The 18,492-nt window shown below is 37.7% G+C and overlaps 1 protein-coding gene across 4 annotated transcripts in view; it reads left to right on the top strand.

Moving 5' to 3' along the window:
• Positions 1-18,492, top strand: part of LOC309415189 (E3 ubiquitin-protein ligase NEDD4-like) — a gene marked incomplete at both ends in the record, with an annotated part of 211,240 nt that overhangs the window by 161,704 nt on the left and 31,044 nt on the right. For 2 of the 4 annotated variants that reach the window (XM_082012634.1, XM_082012633.1), the window contains 5 exons: positions 3,050-3,124; positions 5,044-5,103; positions 14,225-14,356; positions 14,786-14,905; positions 17,383-17,580. In XM_082012634.1, the coding sequence (XP_081868760.1) occupies positions 3,050-3,124; positions 5,044-5,103; positions 14,225-14,356; positions 14,786-14,905; positions 17,383-17,580 (585 nt within the window). The remainder of the gene's footprint in view (positions 1-3,049; positions 3,125-5,043; positions 5,104-14,224; positions 14,357-14,785; positions 14,906-17,382; positions 17,581-18,492) is intronic. The other 2 variants (XM_082012635.1, XM_082012636.1) reach the window with 2 other exon arrangements.

Here is an 18,492-nt window from a genome sequence, read left to right as displayed (position 1 = left end):
TTTTCTGTATTTTTTTTAAAACCCATATCTTTTAACAGAATGTGCTTTTAGGACTGATGTTTTTAAGTAGGAGTTGGAGTTTCTGATATGCATCTCAAATAGCTTACTTCATGGTGTTTTTTCGTTATCTTTCTATGGTATATAAGGGTGCCCATGTGAGTGGTTATAATTAGGCTGGGTAATTTGCTTGTTTATTAGTGCATTCATACTCGTACCGTTAATATTCAGAAGAGGATGATGCTAGTTACTCTTTGATTAAAGATGAGGTATCAATTATGCAAAATACTAAGTTTCAGAATTACCCAAGGCTTGTTTCAGTACACGGAACTTACAGCCTCAATCAAACCACACAGAAAAGCTGTGTGAGAAAATGCATTTGAAGTGAAATGCTGTTCAGATGCTGACTGACCTTATTGAATACTGTAAAATTATTTTATTGTATTCTTGTCAGCCCTGAAGTGGTCAGGAAGTTGGACTAGGTAATCCTTGTAGGTCCCTTCCAACTGAAATACTCTGTTCATGGCTTGCTTTGTTGCCAGCTCTCATGACTACAGTATTTGGTTTGTTTTTTTTCCATAATACGGATTTCTCATGGGAGTAAGAAAAGTGCTTGCTGTTGCCATGCCTAATGCCTTCTAAATGTCTTGATACCAGCTATGAGGATGTTTCAAAATTACTCTAATACTGATATATTTCTTATATTGGATTACACATTGTAGACCAAGTGTTAATTCTGCAGGGCAATGGTTGCTAACTGACATGGGTAGAACATTATTTCCTTCTTAAATGTAAAGAATATTAGCATGGCACATTAGTTCCTTCTGAAACATTTCTAATTGGATAGCAAGGGTCTTGCTTCCATAAAAGCTGGAATTATCTTTAGAGGCCTTGCTTGTAATTTTGGGGTGTGAAGCTGAGAGTCCCAAAAACAATGTCATAGCAAGTGGAAAATGTAATTACTGATCCTTGTCACTTCTCAGATCCTGTCCCTTTATAATCTGAGCCTGTCCCATAACGCATGGAATTCAGTCACTAGACACCACTGTGCTTTATCACCTTGTTTTTCATAAATCTCACAGGTTTGTGAGGAATTCCATTTTAGTATCAAGCAGACATGCTAGCATATCTGCTTTTTTTAGGGGTTTTTTTTTGTTTCTGATTCATGATCATGAAAATTGTGTCTTGGGAAGTTCAGAAACTAGGAGGCAAAGAGGAAAATTAAGACTTGATTTTTTTTTTTTTTTAATAAATATTGTAAATTTTTAAGTAAATAAATTTTTGAGACTTTGAGGTCTTATCCTCATACAAAAATCCTAGTATTTGATCTCCCATACAAAAAAACATAATATTTGATTTTTTTATTATTTTTTAATTGCTAATTTTTGTCAGTAATGCCTACCACATGTGAATTTCACCATAGAGTAATGAACCAAGGCAGACCATTCACTCCCTGAAGAGCTGTATTATAGCTACAGTTTTTATGGCAATGTCTGGTTTTGAGAGAAGTGTCATCTGCTTATTTTTTATCTAAGAAACAATCTTAGCTTAACTGCTCAGATTTTTTTCCATCCCTCTTATAATGTTTTCTTGCTGGACAAGTTGGCCTGCTTTCCTACTAAGATTTCCCATCACTTACGCTTAGAAAATCGTGTGGGACAGAGGATTTTTGATGTAAGATTTGTCCTTTCTATTTGACCTTTCCAAAGAAATTCATAGCAGTTCACCCTAGTCCTCACCGAGCTTAAGTCAGAATTCCTGGAGTCGGTATTTTGACCTGGGGTAATACTGATGCATTCTGCCACTGTTTTTATGGTAGTATGGAAATAAAAATCACATCTTTTTTTCTATTGGAATTTGTTCGTGTTGACATTTCTCCTTTAGAAAAATGAAGGAGCCCTTTTTTTTTTTTTTTATATATATATATATAGGGTCACTGTCAACAGAGAAATTGTATATACCGCTGCCTGGTAAAATAGAAGTAGATACTAATTGTTTACAGATTTTATTAGAGAGAGGTTTGTACCTGTATAACACATGTAATCTGCCCAGTAATTGGGTATATTCTAATGTCCTTTTTTTTCATTATTTATATTTATAGGTTCCCTAATGATCATTACAATATAGAGTTCTATCTCTAGCAGTTAGTTTGGTTTTGTATGAAATTTCTGGACTAACTCCAGCCAGCAAACTTCTGAGCATTTCTCTGCCATTTGTTAAACAGTAAACTTTAAAGCTGTTCTTAATGTTATTATTGAAGAGTAAGCTAAGCATCATATACTAAGATGCAAATTTGGAAATTTCTTAATATGCCAAGAGATGATCTCAGCAAGGCTCCCACTGTGGCTGTAATCCCAGTGGAAGTTCTGCAGAACTTGCTGCTTTCCCAGCCACAGGCTCAGGATGTCACAGGCACAAGAACCACATAATCATCCCATGCATAGGACTGGCATCCTCTTGTGCCCCTGTGCAAGTAATGAATATAGGGGTTAACTCATGCAGTAAGGCGTATGAAGAAATTTGTAAACTCTAGCCTATTGATTTTCCAAGGACTACATTGCCAGTATTCAGCCAGAAGTTCTACATTTCCCTTATACTGCTTATGCTCCCTCTAAAATGTCTTCCAAAGATACTTGAAATTTGTTTTTCAAAAGTTCCATGGCATTTTCACATCCCATTATGTCTTAGTCTTCCACTTCTGCTGCTGATTCCACAACTATTGATTTTCCTGTGTGTTTTCCTGGGTGGGATGGCTTATCATCTTGTCTTAGATTAGGTCAATAAAACATTGTAAATTGGATGCTAAAGATGAATGCAGGATGTGTATCCAAGTACTTTCCTTTTCTCAGTTAATGTGAAACAGTCCAGGATGGAATGCTGAGAATTTAGATTTTTCATTGCTTGCCATGTTTCTGTAGAAGTATTAAAACTAAAGAGACTGCAACATAAGTATTATTTTTAGGGGGTTGGATTAAATGGGAGAAAAGCAAAATTACTAAGTAAAACCCCATGTTTAAGACATTTTAACTTAATACTTTCGGTTTTTTTCCAGCAAAGAGATCCTTCTTCAAGATTAAGATCTTGCAGTGTAACAGACACAGTCGCTGAACAGTCTCAACTATCCCTGGTAACCAAAGTTAACTTCTTTTCTTTTTGTTTGAACATTCTCTGATTCTGAATAATATCTTTTCTTGGGTCAGTTCTAGTCAGATATAGACCAGTAACCCCTATGAGCATATGACTATCCCAAATAGTAATGAATACCAAATTAATATCATCACAGTCAGCAACTAAAATGAGGACATATGAGAGAGAAAAACAGTTTGAGACTGAGAGCATAGTCATGCTAACTTTAGTTATCTAACATAGAAATTTAGTTTATTAAACTCTAGATATATAGTCAGTGGAGAGAGAAGAGCCTCCAAGGGGTGTTTTCAGCTGGGGTAGAAGAGGGCAGTGGCACTATCTACACTTGGAACTGTAGCAGCCACCGGACTCTCAAGTATTTGTGTGTCCCATAAGTTGCTTTTACTTGGAATATATAAATCTCTACAGCATTAGAAAGGATTGGTGTTTTACCTAGTCTTAGTTAAAAGGACCCTTTTTGTGATAGACCTTATATAATAGACTAAATAGAATTGCTTCTGTTGTAGTTTTTCAGTGTGAGTGATTTACGCAAGCAGCAGCTTCTGCAATTTTATTTCAGTAGATTCTTCAAACAGGCAAAGGTACAAAGATGTTTTTTTAAAACGATATTCACTTTCACATCATAACCATGCACACCTTTGATCTAATGGGTAGAAAGTTCTACATATTTTGTCCTACAACCCTAGTATGAGCGTTGCAAAGGTGGTAAGCTGTAGAGAGACTACTTGAAATAGGATTGTGCAAGATACACTTTTGAATAAAACTGTTCAGATTTTCAAAATAATTTAATATTTTAAAATAATATACTTTTCTTCAAGGATTTTTTCCCCAATTTGTAATTAGAAATATATTACATATAAATATACAAATAGCAAATTTGTGTATCTTTTTTACAGAAATACTGAGTAAATAGAGTATATCAATAAGTTTGATATTAAAGCTGATGTCTCTGCTTGCTCTTTCTGTTGCTTTTGGGCAGTCATTTACAATAAACATAGTGTTTTTCTCTTTGTTTAATTTTTTCACATGTTCTAGAAGTTGTTTAGTGTTATCTACATTTGGTGCTTACTGATGCATGTAACAGCTGTTGTTCAGAGAACTGCTTCTGAAGTATCATGTGTCTCTCTACTTTCAACACCTTAACTATCTTCTCTCTGTACTAGACAAAGTTGACTCCTAATGCAGTCTCTTCCAGAGGTGTTCTGCTTCTTTATTTAATATAACATGGAGTCTGGGTTTCTTTAACTGGTGTAGTCAGATTGGGATTGTTGATATGTCTTTCACTTTGTTACTGTAGAACACTCATTTCAGTAGCAGATGTTCAAAACAGAATTGAAAGCATTACTCTGAAACAAGGATATTGCCTGATCTTAACAATAGTTAGTCCTTACTAAGCTAATGATAATTTATTTTCTAGCAACTAAATACATACTTTCTAAATACAGTGCTGTTCTTGACTGTATCAATCCCTACTGAAAATTCAACGTATCAGTTCCGTCTTTTTCAATCTGACTTTTTCTGTGCACTCATTGATGACCAGTTTATATCCATTTCATTTTTAAATACCATGTTTACGGGCAGAATGTGCAAAATTTGTTTGGGAGGGGGAACATCATGTTACATTTACAGTAAAAGTTCTTATTATTATCATTGGCAATACTGAACGTATAGAACTGGATACAAGAACTCTTGAAATTAGTGGTTTTTTGTGAGATTCTGACATGGTTATCAGTGATTGATGACTCATTTTGTTTGCTACTATCTTAAACATTATTTCCATCTAATTGCTCTCTCTCAATAAATTTGAGTGTCTGTGATTCCTTACTCCTAAATGTGACAGTAATCTGTGACCTTCATCACTAAATATACTTATCTGTAACATTAATTATCATTTAACAGCAGAGTGGTCCATCTAGGAGAGCTCGTTCTTCAACTGTCACAGGTGGTGAGGAACCAACGGTAATAATACTCTTTATCAAGCACTATCTCTAAATAAAATGTGGGTAGATTTAGGTCTTGTACAACAAGGAATTTTTTTCACCAAGCAGCAGTGTGTGGAATGAAATGCAGCCACTGAATCAGTAGTTCCATTTTTTTGTTGTTTCAAATTTTCTCAAAATTTCTCAAAACATTGCGATTTCACTCAAATATAGCATGTTTTAATTATGTGGATATGCCACTGAGTTTTAACAAAGCTGTGTGTGCACTAAGGAAATACCATAGGCTTCTAAAAAATGAAAGATCTTGGAAGAGTGGGGGATTAGACATCAAATCAGTATACATGTAACTGTGTTTTTAGCTTGCTTCTGTCTTCCCTGACTTTCCATTGCACGAATTCATTTTCATTCTTAAAGTTGATGTTAATTTGAGAACCATGGAGTTACAGTGATAGATCATATATCTCTTAGTGGTCTCTTATAATGCCAGTTTTCATTTTCCAGTAGCTGTTCAGTAGCCCAAGGCTGAATTTTTACTTTGATCATCCAATAAAATTCTGGAAGCGCTTTTCTAAAAGTGTAATACAAAGAAGGTGGTTTTAATTTACATTGGACTTTGTCAAAAACATGCCATTCTTTTTTAACCTGATTAAATGTCAGTCTGAAGCAAGCTATTTCCTAGAAATAATTTTACAGTAACTATCATAAATACCTTTTATCAATATACGAGCTCCTAGGTAATTTGTTTCAGGGAAATAAATATAATTGAAAATTCATGTTGCCTAGTTGTATGTGGTAATGTCAGATATTAATTTGGGTGTTGATACAACAGTCTGTAATACTATGTTTACTGTTTTTTAACTTTTAGAATCAGACGAGCATATTTGTATATTGTTCCTGCAAATAGGTTTTTTGTCCTTGGAAAACCTGCTAGACCTGTCAATTGTTAGTTAAAATGCATGCTGTATTGAACTGTAGTGTGAAGAAGGTCTTCTGTCGGCAGAGCATCTTGTCTGCAAATAACTGAGTTCAAACTTCACTGACTCGTCATTAATACAGCTGTATCATAGGTGTTTTACCTAATTATATTGCAGCTCACTAATGGGACCCTGTCCCCCCCCACACTTTGTCTTCATTCAGCCTGCATTTATACTCTGAAACCCAAATCTGCAGAGGACTTAGGACTTAAATAGGATTCATGCATTTCAATGCAAAAGCATTCTCTTCAAAGGTTGCCATTTTCTTTGTCCCGTAGCACCTACGTTTTGTATATGTACAGACTGTCAGTAGTCACAGTTTCTAGGTCACTTCAGTTTTGCTTTCAGAATCCCTGTAAAACACCCTCATTGGACCAGGACCCACAAATTAGATGTTCTCCATCGTCAGTCCCTGAGGCAGCGCGGTTCTGCCGGCAGGCTGGGAGCATGCCTACCGCAGAGGCGTGGGGGGTGCACGACGGTGCCGTGCTGTGGCATCTTGAGGAGTAGTGATGATGCCCCTTTTTGTAGCAGGCTTAGTTGAGTTACTTAAGAGCAACAAGCACCGAGTTTTGAGCCCTTGTACGTATGAGGTGATTTAAATCCACGTGGCTCTTTCAGAACAGGCCCAGGGCAGGACTGTCGGTCCTCCCGAACCTCTTTCGCAGCGAGAACGCAATACCTGTTGCCCTGCGAGGGAGCGGTAACCGTGCTTGGCCCTTTAGGCCGATGACCAACGCGCTCGGTGGGCTGAGCCCTTTCAGGAAGAGCGGTTAAACCCGAGCGTTGGCTTATCCTGATTGGCTGCTCTAATTACTGTTGCTTTGTGTGAGAGTTGATACTGCCGCCGTGGCCTGACCCCGTCTGTTTTAGAGTGTGGCTGACGTAGGAAACAGTGTCTTGATTTGTGGTTTGTCTTAGCAAGCTTTGGGGCCTGGGGAGGCTGTTAAAGGGTGTATTCATGCAAACTACCCACCTGATTTTTTCCCCCCGTGGGTCCGAGTCTAAGCATTTAGATAGCTCACAAGAAATTGATACGCTAAATGTTATGTATTACATCTGCCCAAGATAGAGCCTGGCTGACTTTATATTGGTCAGCGACAGATGAGTGAATTTGTTACTTGAGTGTGTGTAATGAAGCAGGTGTTGATGACTGTAGATAAAGTGCGTGTTTGGGTAAATATGTCAGTGGTTATTAACCTCTTTGCTTTTCAGGAATTTTTTTAAGTCTCCGAAGGCTTTTACCATTCCTCAATGAAGGTTATATTGTAAAACTAGGCTGAGCAAAACATAAGTTAATGCGTCATGTGTCCCAGCATCTCCATTCTCATGACATTTTGTCCTTAACCGTAATACTTACAAACACACACAGACACACACAATTTATTGAAGACAGTTGTTAAGAAGTGTTCAGTTTGGGGGAAAAAGGGCTCTTGATAAATCTCCCAGGTTTCTATTCTATGTGTTAGAATATCTTTTACACTGGTATCTAACACATGGAAAAGAAATTGAAGGGCAAACTCTGTTTTGCAGATGACAATGTGGGTTGCATTAACCCACAATGAATAGTAAGGAGAAAGGCTGCTGATAGCTGAATATATTTAGATAGAGTGTTAAAGGAAAGATCAGGTGGCGTAACTAGAGCATCTTTCTTGTGTTTCTGTATCCTCACAGTCGAAGTTGATAATTTGCAGCATGCCATCATATAGTGAATAGATTGTGTATTATTACAGCTAAATGATTCAATTTTTTAATTGAAAATCTCTGAGTTGTCCACGCCTTATGTTTACTCTGTACTGTAGACAATATTAATAGCCTGAATAGAACAAACGTAGGAATATGTAGCAGTCATCCATTGTTCCAAAACATCTGTGAATCACTGTCAGCCCTCTCAATTTCTCCCAGACTAATCAGTTACCTTAGTTACCTAATTTTTACCTCAGACGTCATGTGTGAACTGTTTTCAGACCACCTACTGTGGCCTTATTGACTACTGATTTTCGGTTTGGAAACCATTAGAACAGTCTTGGAAAAGGCAGTCTCCTTATCATTGCCTGCCAGCTCTGTGACCTGTGGAAAAATAGCATAGTCTTTTTGGCACTTAACTATTTAGGAAAGAAATAACTCGGAGTCTCATAGTTTGTTTCAGTAGGTATTACTTAGTTTCCTCATCTGTTTTCCTCTGCTTTATATTTACTATTGTAGTTATGTCAACTTTCTGACCCATTCAGTATCTTTTCTCATTTCCTTTCTTGATTATCTAGGCAGTTCTTCAACTCATTGTGTCAGCTGTGCTCTTCTCTAAATACACTGACTAAACAAGAGTCCTGGGAAGGAGGTCTTAGGAATATGAAGCAAGAACAAGAATTGCAGTTAATTACTTTGCTGGAGGAAGAACGTAAAGTGTAGAGAAATAATGTATCCTCAATTTCAACAGGAGCCTTCAGAGGCCTAAATTCTACTGTGCAATGTAATTCACATCTTATATTTTTGGGTAGTAATTTTCCACTGTATACATATTTTTAAACGGAATGATCGTAAATCACAGATCACTCTTTATAAGGATGTGCAAAGAGTAACTTCTTTGCTTGCTTTGTGGTTAGTGTGGTGAATAAAGCTAAAGACCTAGAGACAGGGAGGCAGCCATCCAAGTAGCCCGAGTTGTGGCTTAATACTTCCCATGCTCTTGTGAGTCTGCATAGAAACTTAAAGCATGGACAGTATGTACTTTAGGAGAAGAAAATATATTTTGTAGTAAGATGCAGAACACATGCACAGAGTAATCTAAGTAGTAAAATAAGGAAAAACTAGTGAAAAAAATAAGTGAAACTCTTGGAGGTTAAGATATTAATGAATGAATTGCAGGTATGGAAACTGGAATCATACTTAGCCATGTAAGTTTTACCGATTAATTTTGCATTCAACCTTTTCATCCTGTGTATGCTGTAAGTGGTTATAGGTTTTTCTTACACTGTCATCCATAATGCAATTGCTAATGATTTTTTATTTAAATCTGGCAAAAATGCCTTTAAATTAATATAAAATATAATTTAAAATATTTTTGTAACATTTCTCACATGACTTTACATTTCAGTCCTTTTAAGCTTTTACTATGCTTCCTTTTACAGTTTTGTGGCAAAAAAATGTCGCTTCTGGTGCATCAAACTGAATTATTGCATCTTGCTAATACCACTTCATTACAGTTTTCTAGTTCACCACTTTGGGCATATATACTTCTTAAATAGTGCTTGCATGTATAATTTCGTAGTGACTGCTTCAGGTTTAAAATAAATTTAATATAAAAAGTATTCAACCATAGGATAGAAACGAATGTTTCATCAGGCTACATTTTTTAAAAAAATAATTTTTTTTTTAGTATCCTTTATTATGGTTAGCCATGAGAGGTAAGAGGAAGAACGTATCCTGAATTCCCAGGAGACCAATCTCAGTGTTTCTTTAAATATCCAGGGCAGTAGTATGGTAAGGTAGGAGTAACACTTTTTCCTAATGTGTTGGATTTTTAGTTTTGATTTTAAAGATTAGGAATTTTTATGTTAAATGTACTTAGCTTTTTTTCATCAGAAGAATGGTCGTCATCAGTGCAGTTGTCACTTTACCAGGAATACTCCTGTCTGAAACTAGAAAGCTTAACAATTGATTTCTAATGTATGCAAAGGTATTTGATAATTTTCAAAGCTGATTCTTCCCTTGGTTTTATTTTAAGATCATGCTAAAAAGTTTAAAGAGTCTTCCTTAAACATCTCTAATCTCTTACTCAGGTGCACTGCTTTGTATTCCAGCATCCATCCCACATGCTCGCAGAATTCAATTTGCATTCACCTAGTGAGAATTTAAGAACTCAGAGCCGTGTATGAATCTTAACGCTTTGCATGACTGAGTCTTCAGTCATTTGTCTTCGTACTGAAGTCATTTGCCGGTAGAGCTGGCCTCCTTCTACCTGCACTTAGGCTGCTTGTATACGAATCAGCCCTGCAACAGAGGCTGTGTTTCAGATGTGGGCAAAATACTCAAAAAAGCTGACAGCAGAGGCATCTTTGCTTACTCTGAATTGTTAATGTCATTACTGTGATGCGTGTATGTGTCTGTCTACAGTGCTTTAACTCAGGCTCCCGAAGAATGGATGAAAGAAAAACCCCTGTCTGCCCCTAGTTCGTTGCCTTACTCGTTCTCTTGATGTGAGGCTGAGACATACTCTTCTCAGAGTTTGTGCTAGTGGTCAGCTCTTCCCAGCAATTGTTTTATACCTTCTAGTGACTCCTGTTATTAACAAAATGAGTGAAGACTGCACATGAAGTGGCAACAAAAGATCTAATCCTCTGCACAAAACTTCAGTCTCTGTGCTCTGTTTCTCCTTTATCTAGCCCAGCCAGCATAGGTTCATGAAAGGCAGGTCCTGCTTGACCAGCCTGATCTCCTTCTATGACCAGGTGACCCGCCTAGTGGATGAGAGAAAGGCTGTGGATGTTGTCTGCCTGGACTTCAGTAAAGCCTTTGACAGCATCTCCCACAGCATTCTCCTGGAGAAACTGGCGGCTCGTGGCTTAGACAGGTTTACTCTTCGCTGGTTGAGGAACTGGCTGGATGGCCGAGCCCAGAGAGTTGTGGTGAACGGCGTTAAATCCGGCTGGCGGCCGGTCACAAGCGGTGTTCCCCAGGGCTCGGTTCTGGGGCCGGTCTTGTTCAATATCTTTACCGATGATCTGGATGAGGGGATTGAGTGCTCCCTCAGTAAGTGTGCAGATGACACCAAGCTGGGTGGGAGTGTTGATCTGCTGGAGGGTAGGAGGGCTCTGCAGAGGGATCTGGACAGGCTGGATCGATGGGCTGAGGTCAACTGTGTGAGGTTTAATACGGCCAAGTGCCAGGTCCTGCACTTCGGCCACAACAACCCCCTGCAACGCTCCAGGCTTGGGCAGGAGTGGCTGGAGAGCTGCCCAGCGGAAAGGGACCTGGGGGTGCTGGTTGACAGCCGGCTGAACATGAGCCGGCAGTGTGCCCAGGTGGCCAAGAAGGCCAACAGCATCCTGGCCTGTATCAGCAATAGTGTGACCAGCAGGAGTAGGGAAGTGATCATGCCCCTGTACTTGGCACTGGTGAGGCCGCACCTCGAGTCCTGTGTTCAGTGTTGGGCCCCTCACTCCAAGAAGGACGTTGAGGTGCTGGAGCGTGTCCAGAGAAGGGCAACGGAGCTGGTGAGGGGTCTGGAGCACAAGTCTGATGAGGAGCGGCTGAGGGAACTGCGTTTGTTAAGTTTGGAGAAGAGGAGGCTGAGGGGAGCCCTCATCGCTCTCTACAACTACCTGAAAGGGGGTTGTGGTGAGGTGGGTGTTGGCCTCTTCTCCCAAGTAACCAGCGACAGGACGAGAGGAAACGGCCTCAAGTTGCGCCAGGGGAGGTTTAGATTGGATATTAGGAAAAATTTCTTTACTGAGAGGGTGGTCAGGCATTGGAACAGGCTGCCCAGGGAGGTGGTAGAGTCACCATCACTGGAGGTGTTCAAAAAACGTGTGGATGTGGCGCTTCAAGACATGGTTTAGGGAACATGGTGGCGCTGGATTAATGGTTGGACTTGATGATCTTGAAGGTCCTTTCCAACCTTAGTGATTCTGTGATTCTCCATGAGATGCCCTGAAATTGCAGAAATGAAAATTATACACCTTCGTGTTTGGTAGATAATAACATGTTTTCTGTGAAAGAAAAGCATGACTGCAAATCAGAATTCTTGCCATTTTGGGGCTTACCACCTGAAAAAGGTTTTTTGGTGGTCGTGGGGTTTTTAAACATAAAGAATACTATTATCTGAAATAAAGACATGCTTTTGACTTCTGCAGTAGGCAGTTGCCTTCAATATGTAGTCGTTTGCAAGGTGAATTGGCTTAACGAGCATTGGAGTAATTTGACCTTTAGAACAAAGGACAATTCATAGTGTGCCTGTTTCTCTTAGCCATCTGCCCTCCTTACATCCAGTAACTGTCTGTTGCCAGACATTTGGCTTTATGTCTTTCTTCAAACCGTGTTTTTCAATGCAGCATCTTGCTTCTTTCAGGAAACGTCTTGTAAAAAGCTTCTCTTTTCCAGGCAGTCTAAAAAGAGTTCATAAAGCTTCTTCTAAGTAGCAGATCGTTGGGGGTGGGAGGGGCAGCAACCAGAGCTGCTTTCTGCATCTTGGACATCGATAGAAGTCCTTTCTCTAGCTTAGGTGTGAGAACCATTTCTTCCCAGTCTGGACACTAGCAATAACTATTACATCAGCTCAAGAACTTGCAACATGACAAAAAATTTGATGTTCAGGTGAACAAGTACAACAAGTTCAGTAGTTATAGTTCAAGTTTTGCCTTTGTCTGCTGTGCTGCTTTGCGGTTCTACCTGCCAGCATTTAAACCTGAAATCCTTTAAGGACTAGCAAGTTCACATTTTACATCCATAAGAAAAAAGTACATCGCTACAGCCTGCTCAGAGGAAGTGGTAAAAGCAGACTGCTAGATGAAGGCATTTTGGTTCATTTTCTTAGCGTTGCAAAACTGCCTGTTTCTAAAAGAATTGTTATCAATGATGAATTGAAGTGCTGCACAAATTGATAAGACAGTGCAGTTCAAGCACTGTTTTTTACTCTGTCATGTGACGAAGACCTTTAGGTTTCATCATCCTTCTGCTATCAAGGCAGATATTGTAAAAGAGTGAAGCAATCTCTAGCATTATAGTCTCCTGATAATTAAGGTATGAATGTATATTTTAATGCAATTAATTTACTAATTAAACCAAACGCATATTGAACTAAAGATCTAGATATAGGTACTGAAAAGCACATGCCAAGTCTTTGATACAATTATTAATACATGGCTTTATTAGAGAGCAAAAATACTGTCCTGCAGAGTTTAGCAGTTGGCTTCTGTCTGCTATGAGTGACAGAAATTCCTCTACCTCTCTAGCTCTTACTATTTTCATCAATTGCTTGAGAAGAACACCTGTCCCGAGTATTCCAATGTTTTGTTTGCTTCATTGCCAGCCGGGATACCTGTTCTTATCTGTTATACAAGCAAGTGATGTCTTAAGAGAAGAGGAGTCCCAAACTAGACAGTGACTAAACTTAATAAACATGTAGATTTATGTCGAGTGTATGGTCTAAAAACTGTAATTCCTTGGGCATCCTCCCCTTCTAAAATACATACTTGGATGCAGACAGGATCAGTGTTATAAATGCTCTCTAGACTAGCTACACAGCTAGCTTTGCTGTGCTTGTGCTACAATGCCTTTTTTTTTTTTTTTTTCTTTTTTCTTTTGCCACACACACTCCCCCCCCCCCCCCCCGCCCTGCTCTATATGTCCTGGAGAAAAATGTCCAGTTGGTTTAAGCACTGAATATTTTCCTCACAGGAAGTACACAAGACATCATCAGCAATACGGAATAACATAATTATTGTGTTGAATAGTGACATAACTTGTTTAATGACAATTAGTGCCTTTGGCACCATTATCGTTACCTGTATACTTTCTTTAGAACAACGTCTGTCTTGTGCAACTTCTAGTAAAAAAATAAAATCTTTTCATGCTGAAGTTTGGGTTCCAATTTGGGGTGTATCTTGCATTCAGGGTTAGGTGTCCTGAAGACACAACATTTGTAACATATACAAAAACGTAACTATAACAAAATTTTTGAACTTCAGTTTTGAAAGTCATAATAGTTTCTTGCAACTGGTTCAAGACACCCTGTGGTAAAGAAAAGAACAGAACTTGGGATCTTGACTCGACTGCATGGTAACTTCAATTCTTACTTATCCATACTAATAAGAGGAAAAAACATCCACCTTTTTAAGGAAAAATCATTAAAACACAAAGCTCCTTTTAGTCATTACCTGTAATCTAAAAATGAAAAAGTTTGAGGGCATATAAGCCTAGCTCTTTTCTGAACAAGGTACCCGATTCTGTGCAAAAGTGAATCAAAAGATCTATGATGAGAAAAAAAAGATTTACTCAAAGGTGCATGAAGAAGAGCTTATATTAAATGAAATCAGAAACCATACTTTTCTATATCTATGTTGTGTTTCAGAATGTTGTAAGTTAACAAGTTTTCTTTCTAAACGGACTTAGGAATTTTTTTTTTTAGCTATTATAAAATAACAATACAGTAATTTCTTGCTTGAACAGCCTTCAGTGGCCTATGTACATACTACACCAGGCTTACCTTCAGGCTGGGAAGAAAGAAAGGATGCAAAGGGCCGTACATATTATGTCAATCATAACAATCGAACCACAACATGGACACGGCCTATTATGCAGGTATGAAGATGTGTATAATGCTCAATTTAGACAGCAGACACATAGCATGTATTGAGTGTAATTTCAGTCATGACAATGCAGGATAATCATAAAAAATCGCAATTACTGGGATTTTTTTGTAACTACTTTTAACTGTATTAAGGTACAGATTAAGTTGATGGCTACAATGGAAGGAATTTACAGAGAGGTACATATGAACTACCAAAAGGAAGCAAATACATTCTTAGGATTTAATTTTAATGTTGTGTTGATCTGTTAATAGTACCATACATTATTTGCCCTTCCAGTGGAATTAAGTACTTTATCTCTAAGAAAGTGTATTAAATATTTCATAATAATTATAAGAAGAAATAAGTACATCATTTTTTAACTGTCCTAACTCTGGATGAACTCTGACAACTTGCTAACATGGTTTTGCTTCTGAAATAGCTTGCAGAAGATGGCATGGTTGGGTCAACAGCAAACAGCAGCAACCATTTAAGTGAACCCCAGATAAGACGGCCTCGTAGCCTCAGTTCACCCACAGTAACTTTATCTGCTCCACTCGAGGTGAGAAATGCTGCTACCAAGAAAGATCACTTATGTCTGACTTCTCATTCTTTTTTGTTCTTGCAACTTATAATTTCCTTTTCAGTTGTGCAGTACAGCCACTTGTCCCAGTTACTGGTTTTGCCATAATATATCGCAGTTTTCTTCAGCAGTTTTCCATGTGGATCTTTATATTGTACAATAGTATTACTTAACTTTTGTGGTCATTGAGTGATGTATTTTATGTACGACTATTTGGTTTGGTCAGCTAAAACTTAATCTGTGTGCATCTCTGAAACATATGTTATTGTGACTCCCTTCAAGTGCTATGAATGTATAAAATCAGAAATAATTTTTTAAGTTGAAACATTTATTTTGATGCTGATGACTTTGAAAATAATACGTGCAATTGAGTTTGGGAAATCTTTGAATTAAGATACTGATTATGTTTTATATTCCTTGTCTTTCAAAAGGGTGTTTAATTTCTTTTAAGTATCTTTAAAAGTAATTCAGAATCCTGTTGAATGATGTTCACTGCAGCATATCTGAAGAATAATTTAAGTGGTTTCTTATGCAGTCAAAGACAATGTGTGTTTTACTTCTGAAAGCGTGATTAAAACTTGAATCAGTTAAATATGTCTGTATTGAGGAGAGTAAGTTCTTAAAAATTTCTTCTTCAGTCTTGAAGTATCGTAGTTTATTTGTCCTTCTCTCTCACCGTGTCTTTCCTATTTCTGTGCCTTTTGCCACTGCAAAAGTTTGCCAACAATCAAGTGAAGATTCTAATGTTTAGTTCATTTTATGCATCATTCTTCTTTTTTCCTTATACTGAAAAGTACTCAAACTATTGAGCAGGATTATTGGACAGATTGTAGTTACAGTTCATATTTAAAATAAATTATCTCTGTTTATATGTAATTCAGATAAATAAACACTTTAGCAATGAGCTACTTAAAAGTACCCTTGCCATTGTTAATTCTGAAGACCAATTTTACTGTAATTTAAATAAATTAAATTAAAATTTTCTTAATATCTTAAACTAAAACATTAAGAGCACTCCTCTCCCTACTGACATTTTAAAGATTGAGCTGGTGGAAGTCACTCACTAAACATCTGAAACTTGAGTTTCTCAGGGCGATAGCTTTTAAGTGCCATAACCTATACCATAGCTACAAAACGAGTATTTTCTTCACTGCAGAATATTCAACTAATCAGCTCGGTGGTTAGTTTGTTCAATGCTCAGAAATTACAAGGGTGTTGAAGAGCACAAAGTTGTCATCTTACACAGACCTCTGGATTAATTTTTTTTATTTAAAAGCTAAGGTGTAGATTTACTAATATTAAAATCCTAAAGGAGATAACTACAAGAAAAAGAGAGTTCAACGTTTTAGACATGACTTCTTTCGTTTAAATAGTTATTTTATTGTAAAATGTTCAACTTTTTTGTGTACAAGACATATGGAAAGGTTTTATTTAATGCAAGCTATTTTAAATGCTCCTTTTGAACACTGCAATCTAACTACATTTTCCATCCAACTGCAGCTCAAAACCAGCCACAAATAAGGCTAGAATGATTTTGTAAATATTCCTGTGGATGCCTCATTTTCTAATATAATACTCAAAAAATAGTGGTTAAATGTAGTCTAAGTTAGAGAATTGCCAAAATAAGCATGGGTGGATTTACTGAATCTTAATAATTAGCAAAACAAGACGAAAACAAACTGCTATATCGGCTAATGAGAGCATGTTTTTGGAAAGTAACTGAAAAGTACAAATGCAAACAAGATATAAATACAGCACTTAAGTCTTGTTTTCTGGTTGTGATAGTCTGTATTTTCAAAGGTGAGTACATCTGGATCAAATTTTTCAAGCTGTTTAGGCATCTAAACCTGCAGTTTCCCATTGAAATTTAAAAAAAAAAAAAGTCTCGTAACTCCTGTTTTTAACCAAGGGGCATTGATCAGTGGAGCAGTTTTGTGGCTGTGATCATTTAGTAAAAAAAATAATTGTCCAAATCTGTAATTGCAAACCTCCATTTATTTTAGGAACTTGTTTTAAGTTCATAGTAAATGCTTTCTCTGAAGTTATAGTTGAGAAATGGCATTGACATGTGGATAACCACCTCACATTTAGGATACTGTCTTGTTCTAAAGTGAGATACGTTGCACCGTGAAGCAAGAAGCAATGTTTTTATTTTTTCCTTTGTAAAATGAAATATTGACATGTACAGGACAGATGCAGTAAAATATATAACCAAATGTAAATGCTGTGGATATTATCATTGCAGAGGGAAGTGATAAAACAGTGTCCTTCACAGCAAAAAGCTCAGTATGTTATAAGGAGCAGAATTTAGCTAAGTCTAGGAAATCAGTCCCAGCACTTAATTCTAGTATTAATTACATCTGTAATGAAAAACTATTTGCTGTGATACCAAGTTTTATTCATTTTACAGTTTTGACTGACATTTGACAAATCTTAATATCTTTCATTTTCTTCAGGGTATCAAGGACTCTCCTGTGCGCAGAGCGGTGAAGGACACCCTTTCCAATCCGCAGTCTCCACAGCCCTCACCTTACAACTCTCCTAAACCACAACACAAAGTTGCACAAAGCTTCCTTCCTCCTGGCTGGGAGATGCGAATAGCACCCAATGGCAGGCCCTTCTTCATTGATCACAATACTAAAACTACTACATGGGTAAGAGAAATTCTAGATAATTATTTTTACAACAGTTGCCATCTTCTAAATGTTTCTCTCTGTGATTTCCTGCCTACATATTTTATTGTGGCATTTGTCATGTCTTTGGGGGGGGGGGTTGTCAGCCTAAATTTTTATAAAACTCATGTAGGAATCTCACTGAATCCTCTGTGCAGTCACGTACAGTAGCAATAGATGTGAGTGGCTAATTTTCTAAAATTACTATAGTGCTGCTATTGCTGCACTCAGAGAAAGGAAACTTGCTCGTTTGTATCCTCTTAGATTTTGGTGCATTTATACATCATACACCAGGCAATATTGTTTTGCATTTTGTATTTGACCTTTTTATACTTGACAAATCATTGCAAACAACTACTGTCCTTTAAATTCCCCGAATTTGGGATTTAGAGGCATACAGTGCAATGGAGATTTGGATTCTTGTTTAGTTTGAGATTGTCCATAATACGATTGTATTTTACTGTGACTAGCACTGCTTTTTCATTAATACAATGTATGTTCACTTCTTCAGTTAACAGAATCAATTTTATTACTTGTTTTATGTCATGAGGATCCATTTTTCAATTAAAAGGGCAACGGAGCTGGGGAGGGGTCTGGAGCACAAGCCTTATGGGGAGCGGCTGAGGGAACTGGGGGTGTTCAGTCTGGAGAAGAGGAGGCTGAGGGGAGCCCTCATCGCTCTCCACAGCTACCTGAAAGGGGGTTGTGGTGAGGTGGGGGTTGGTCTCTTCTCCCAAGTAACCAGCGACAGGACGAGAGGAGACGGCCTCAAGTTGTGCCAGGGGAGGTTTAGACTGAATATTAGGAAAAATTTCTTTACTGAGTGTTGTGGTTGAGCCCCAGCCGGCAACTAAGCCCCACACAGCCATTCGTTCACTCCCCCACAGTGGGACG

Source organism: Phaethon aethereus (assembly GCF_964289735.1).
Source record: "Phaethon aethereus genome assembly, chromosome: W".
Classification (NCBI taxonomy): domain Eukaryota; kingdom Metazoa; phylum Chordata; class Aves; order Phaethontiformes; family Phaethontidae; genus Phaethon; species Phaethon aethereus.
This window is presented reverse-complemented; position numbering and strand designations above follow the sequence as displayed.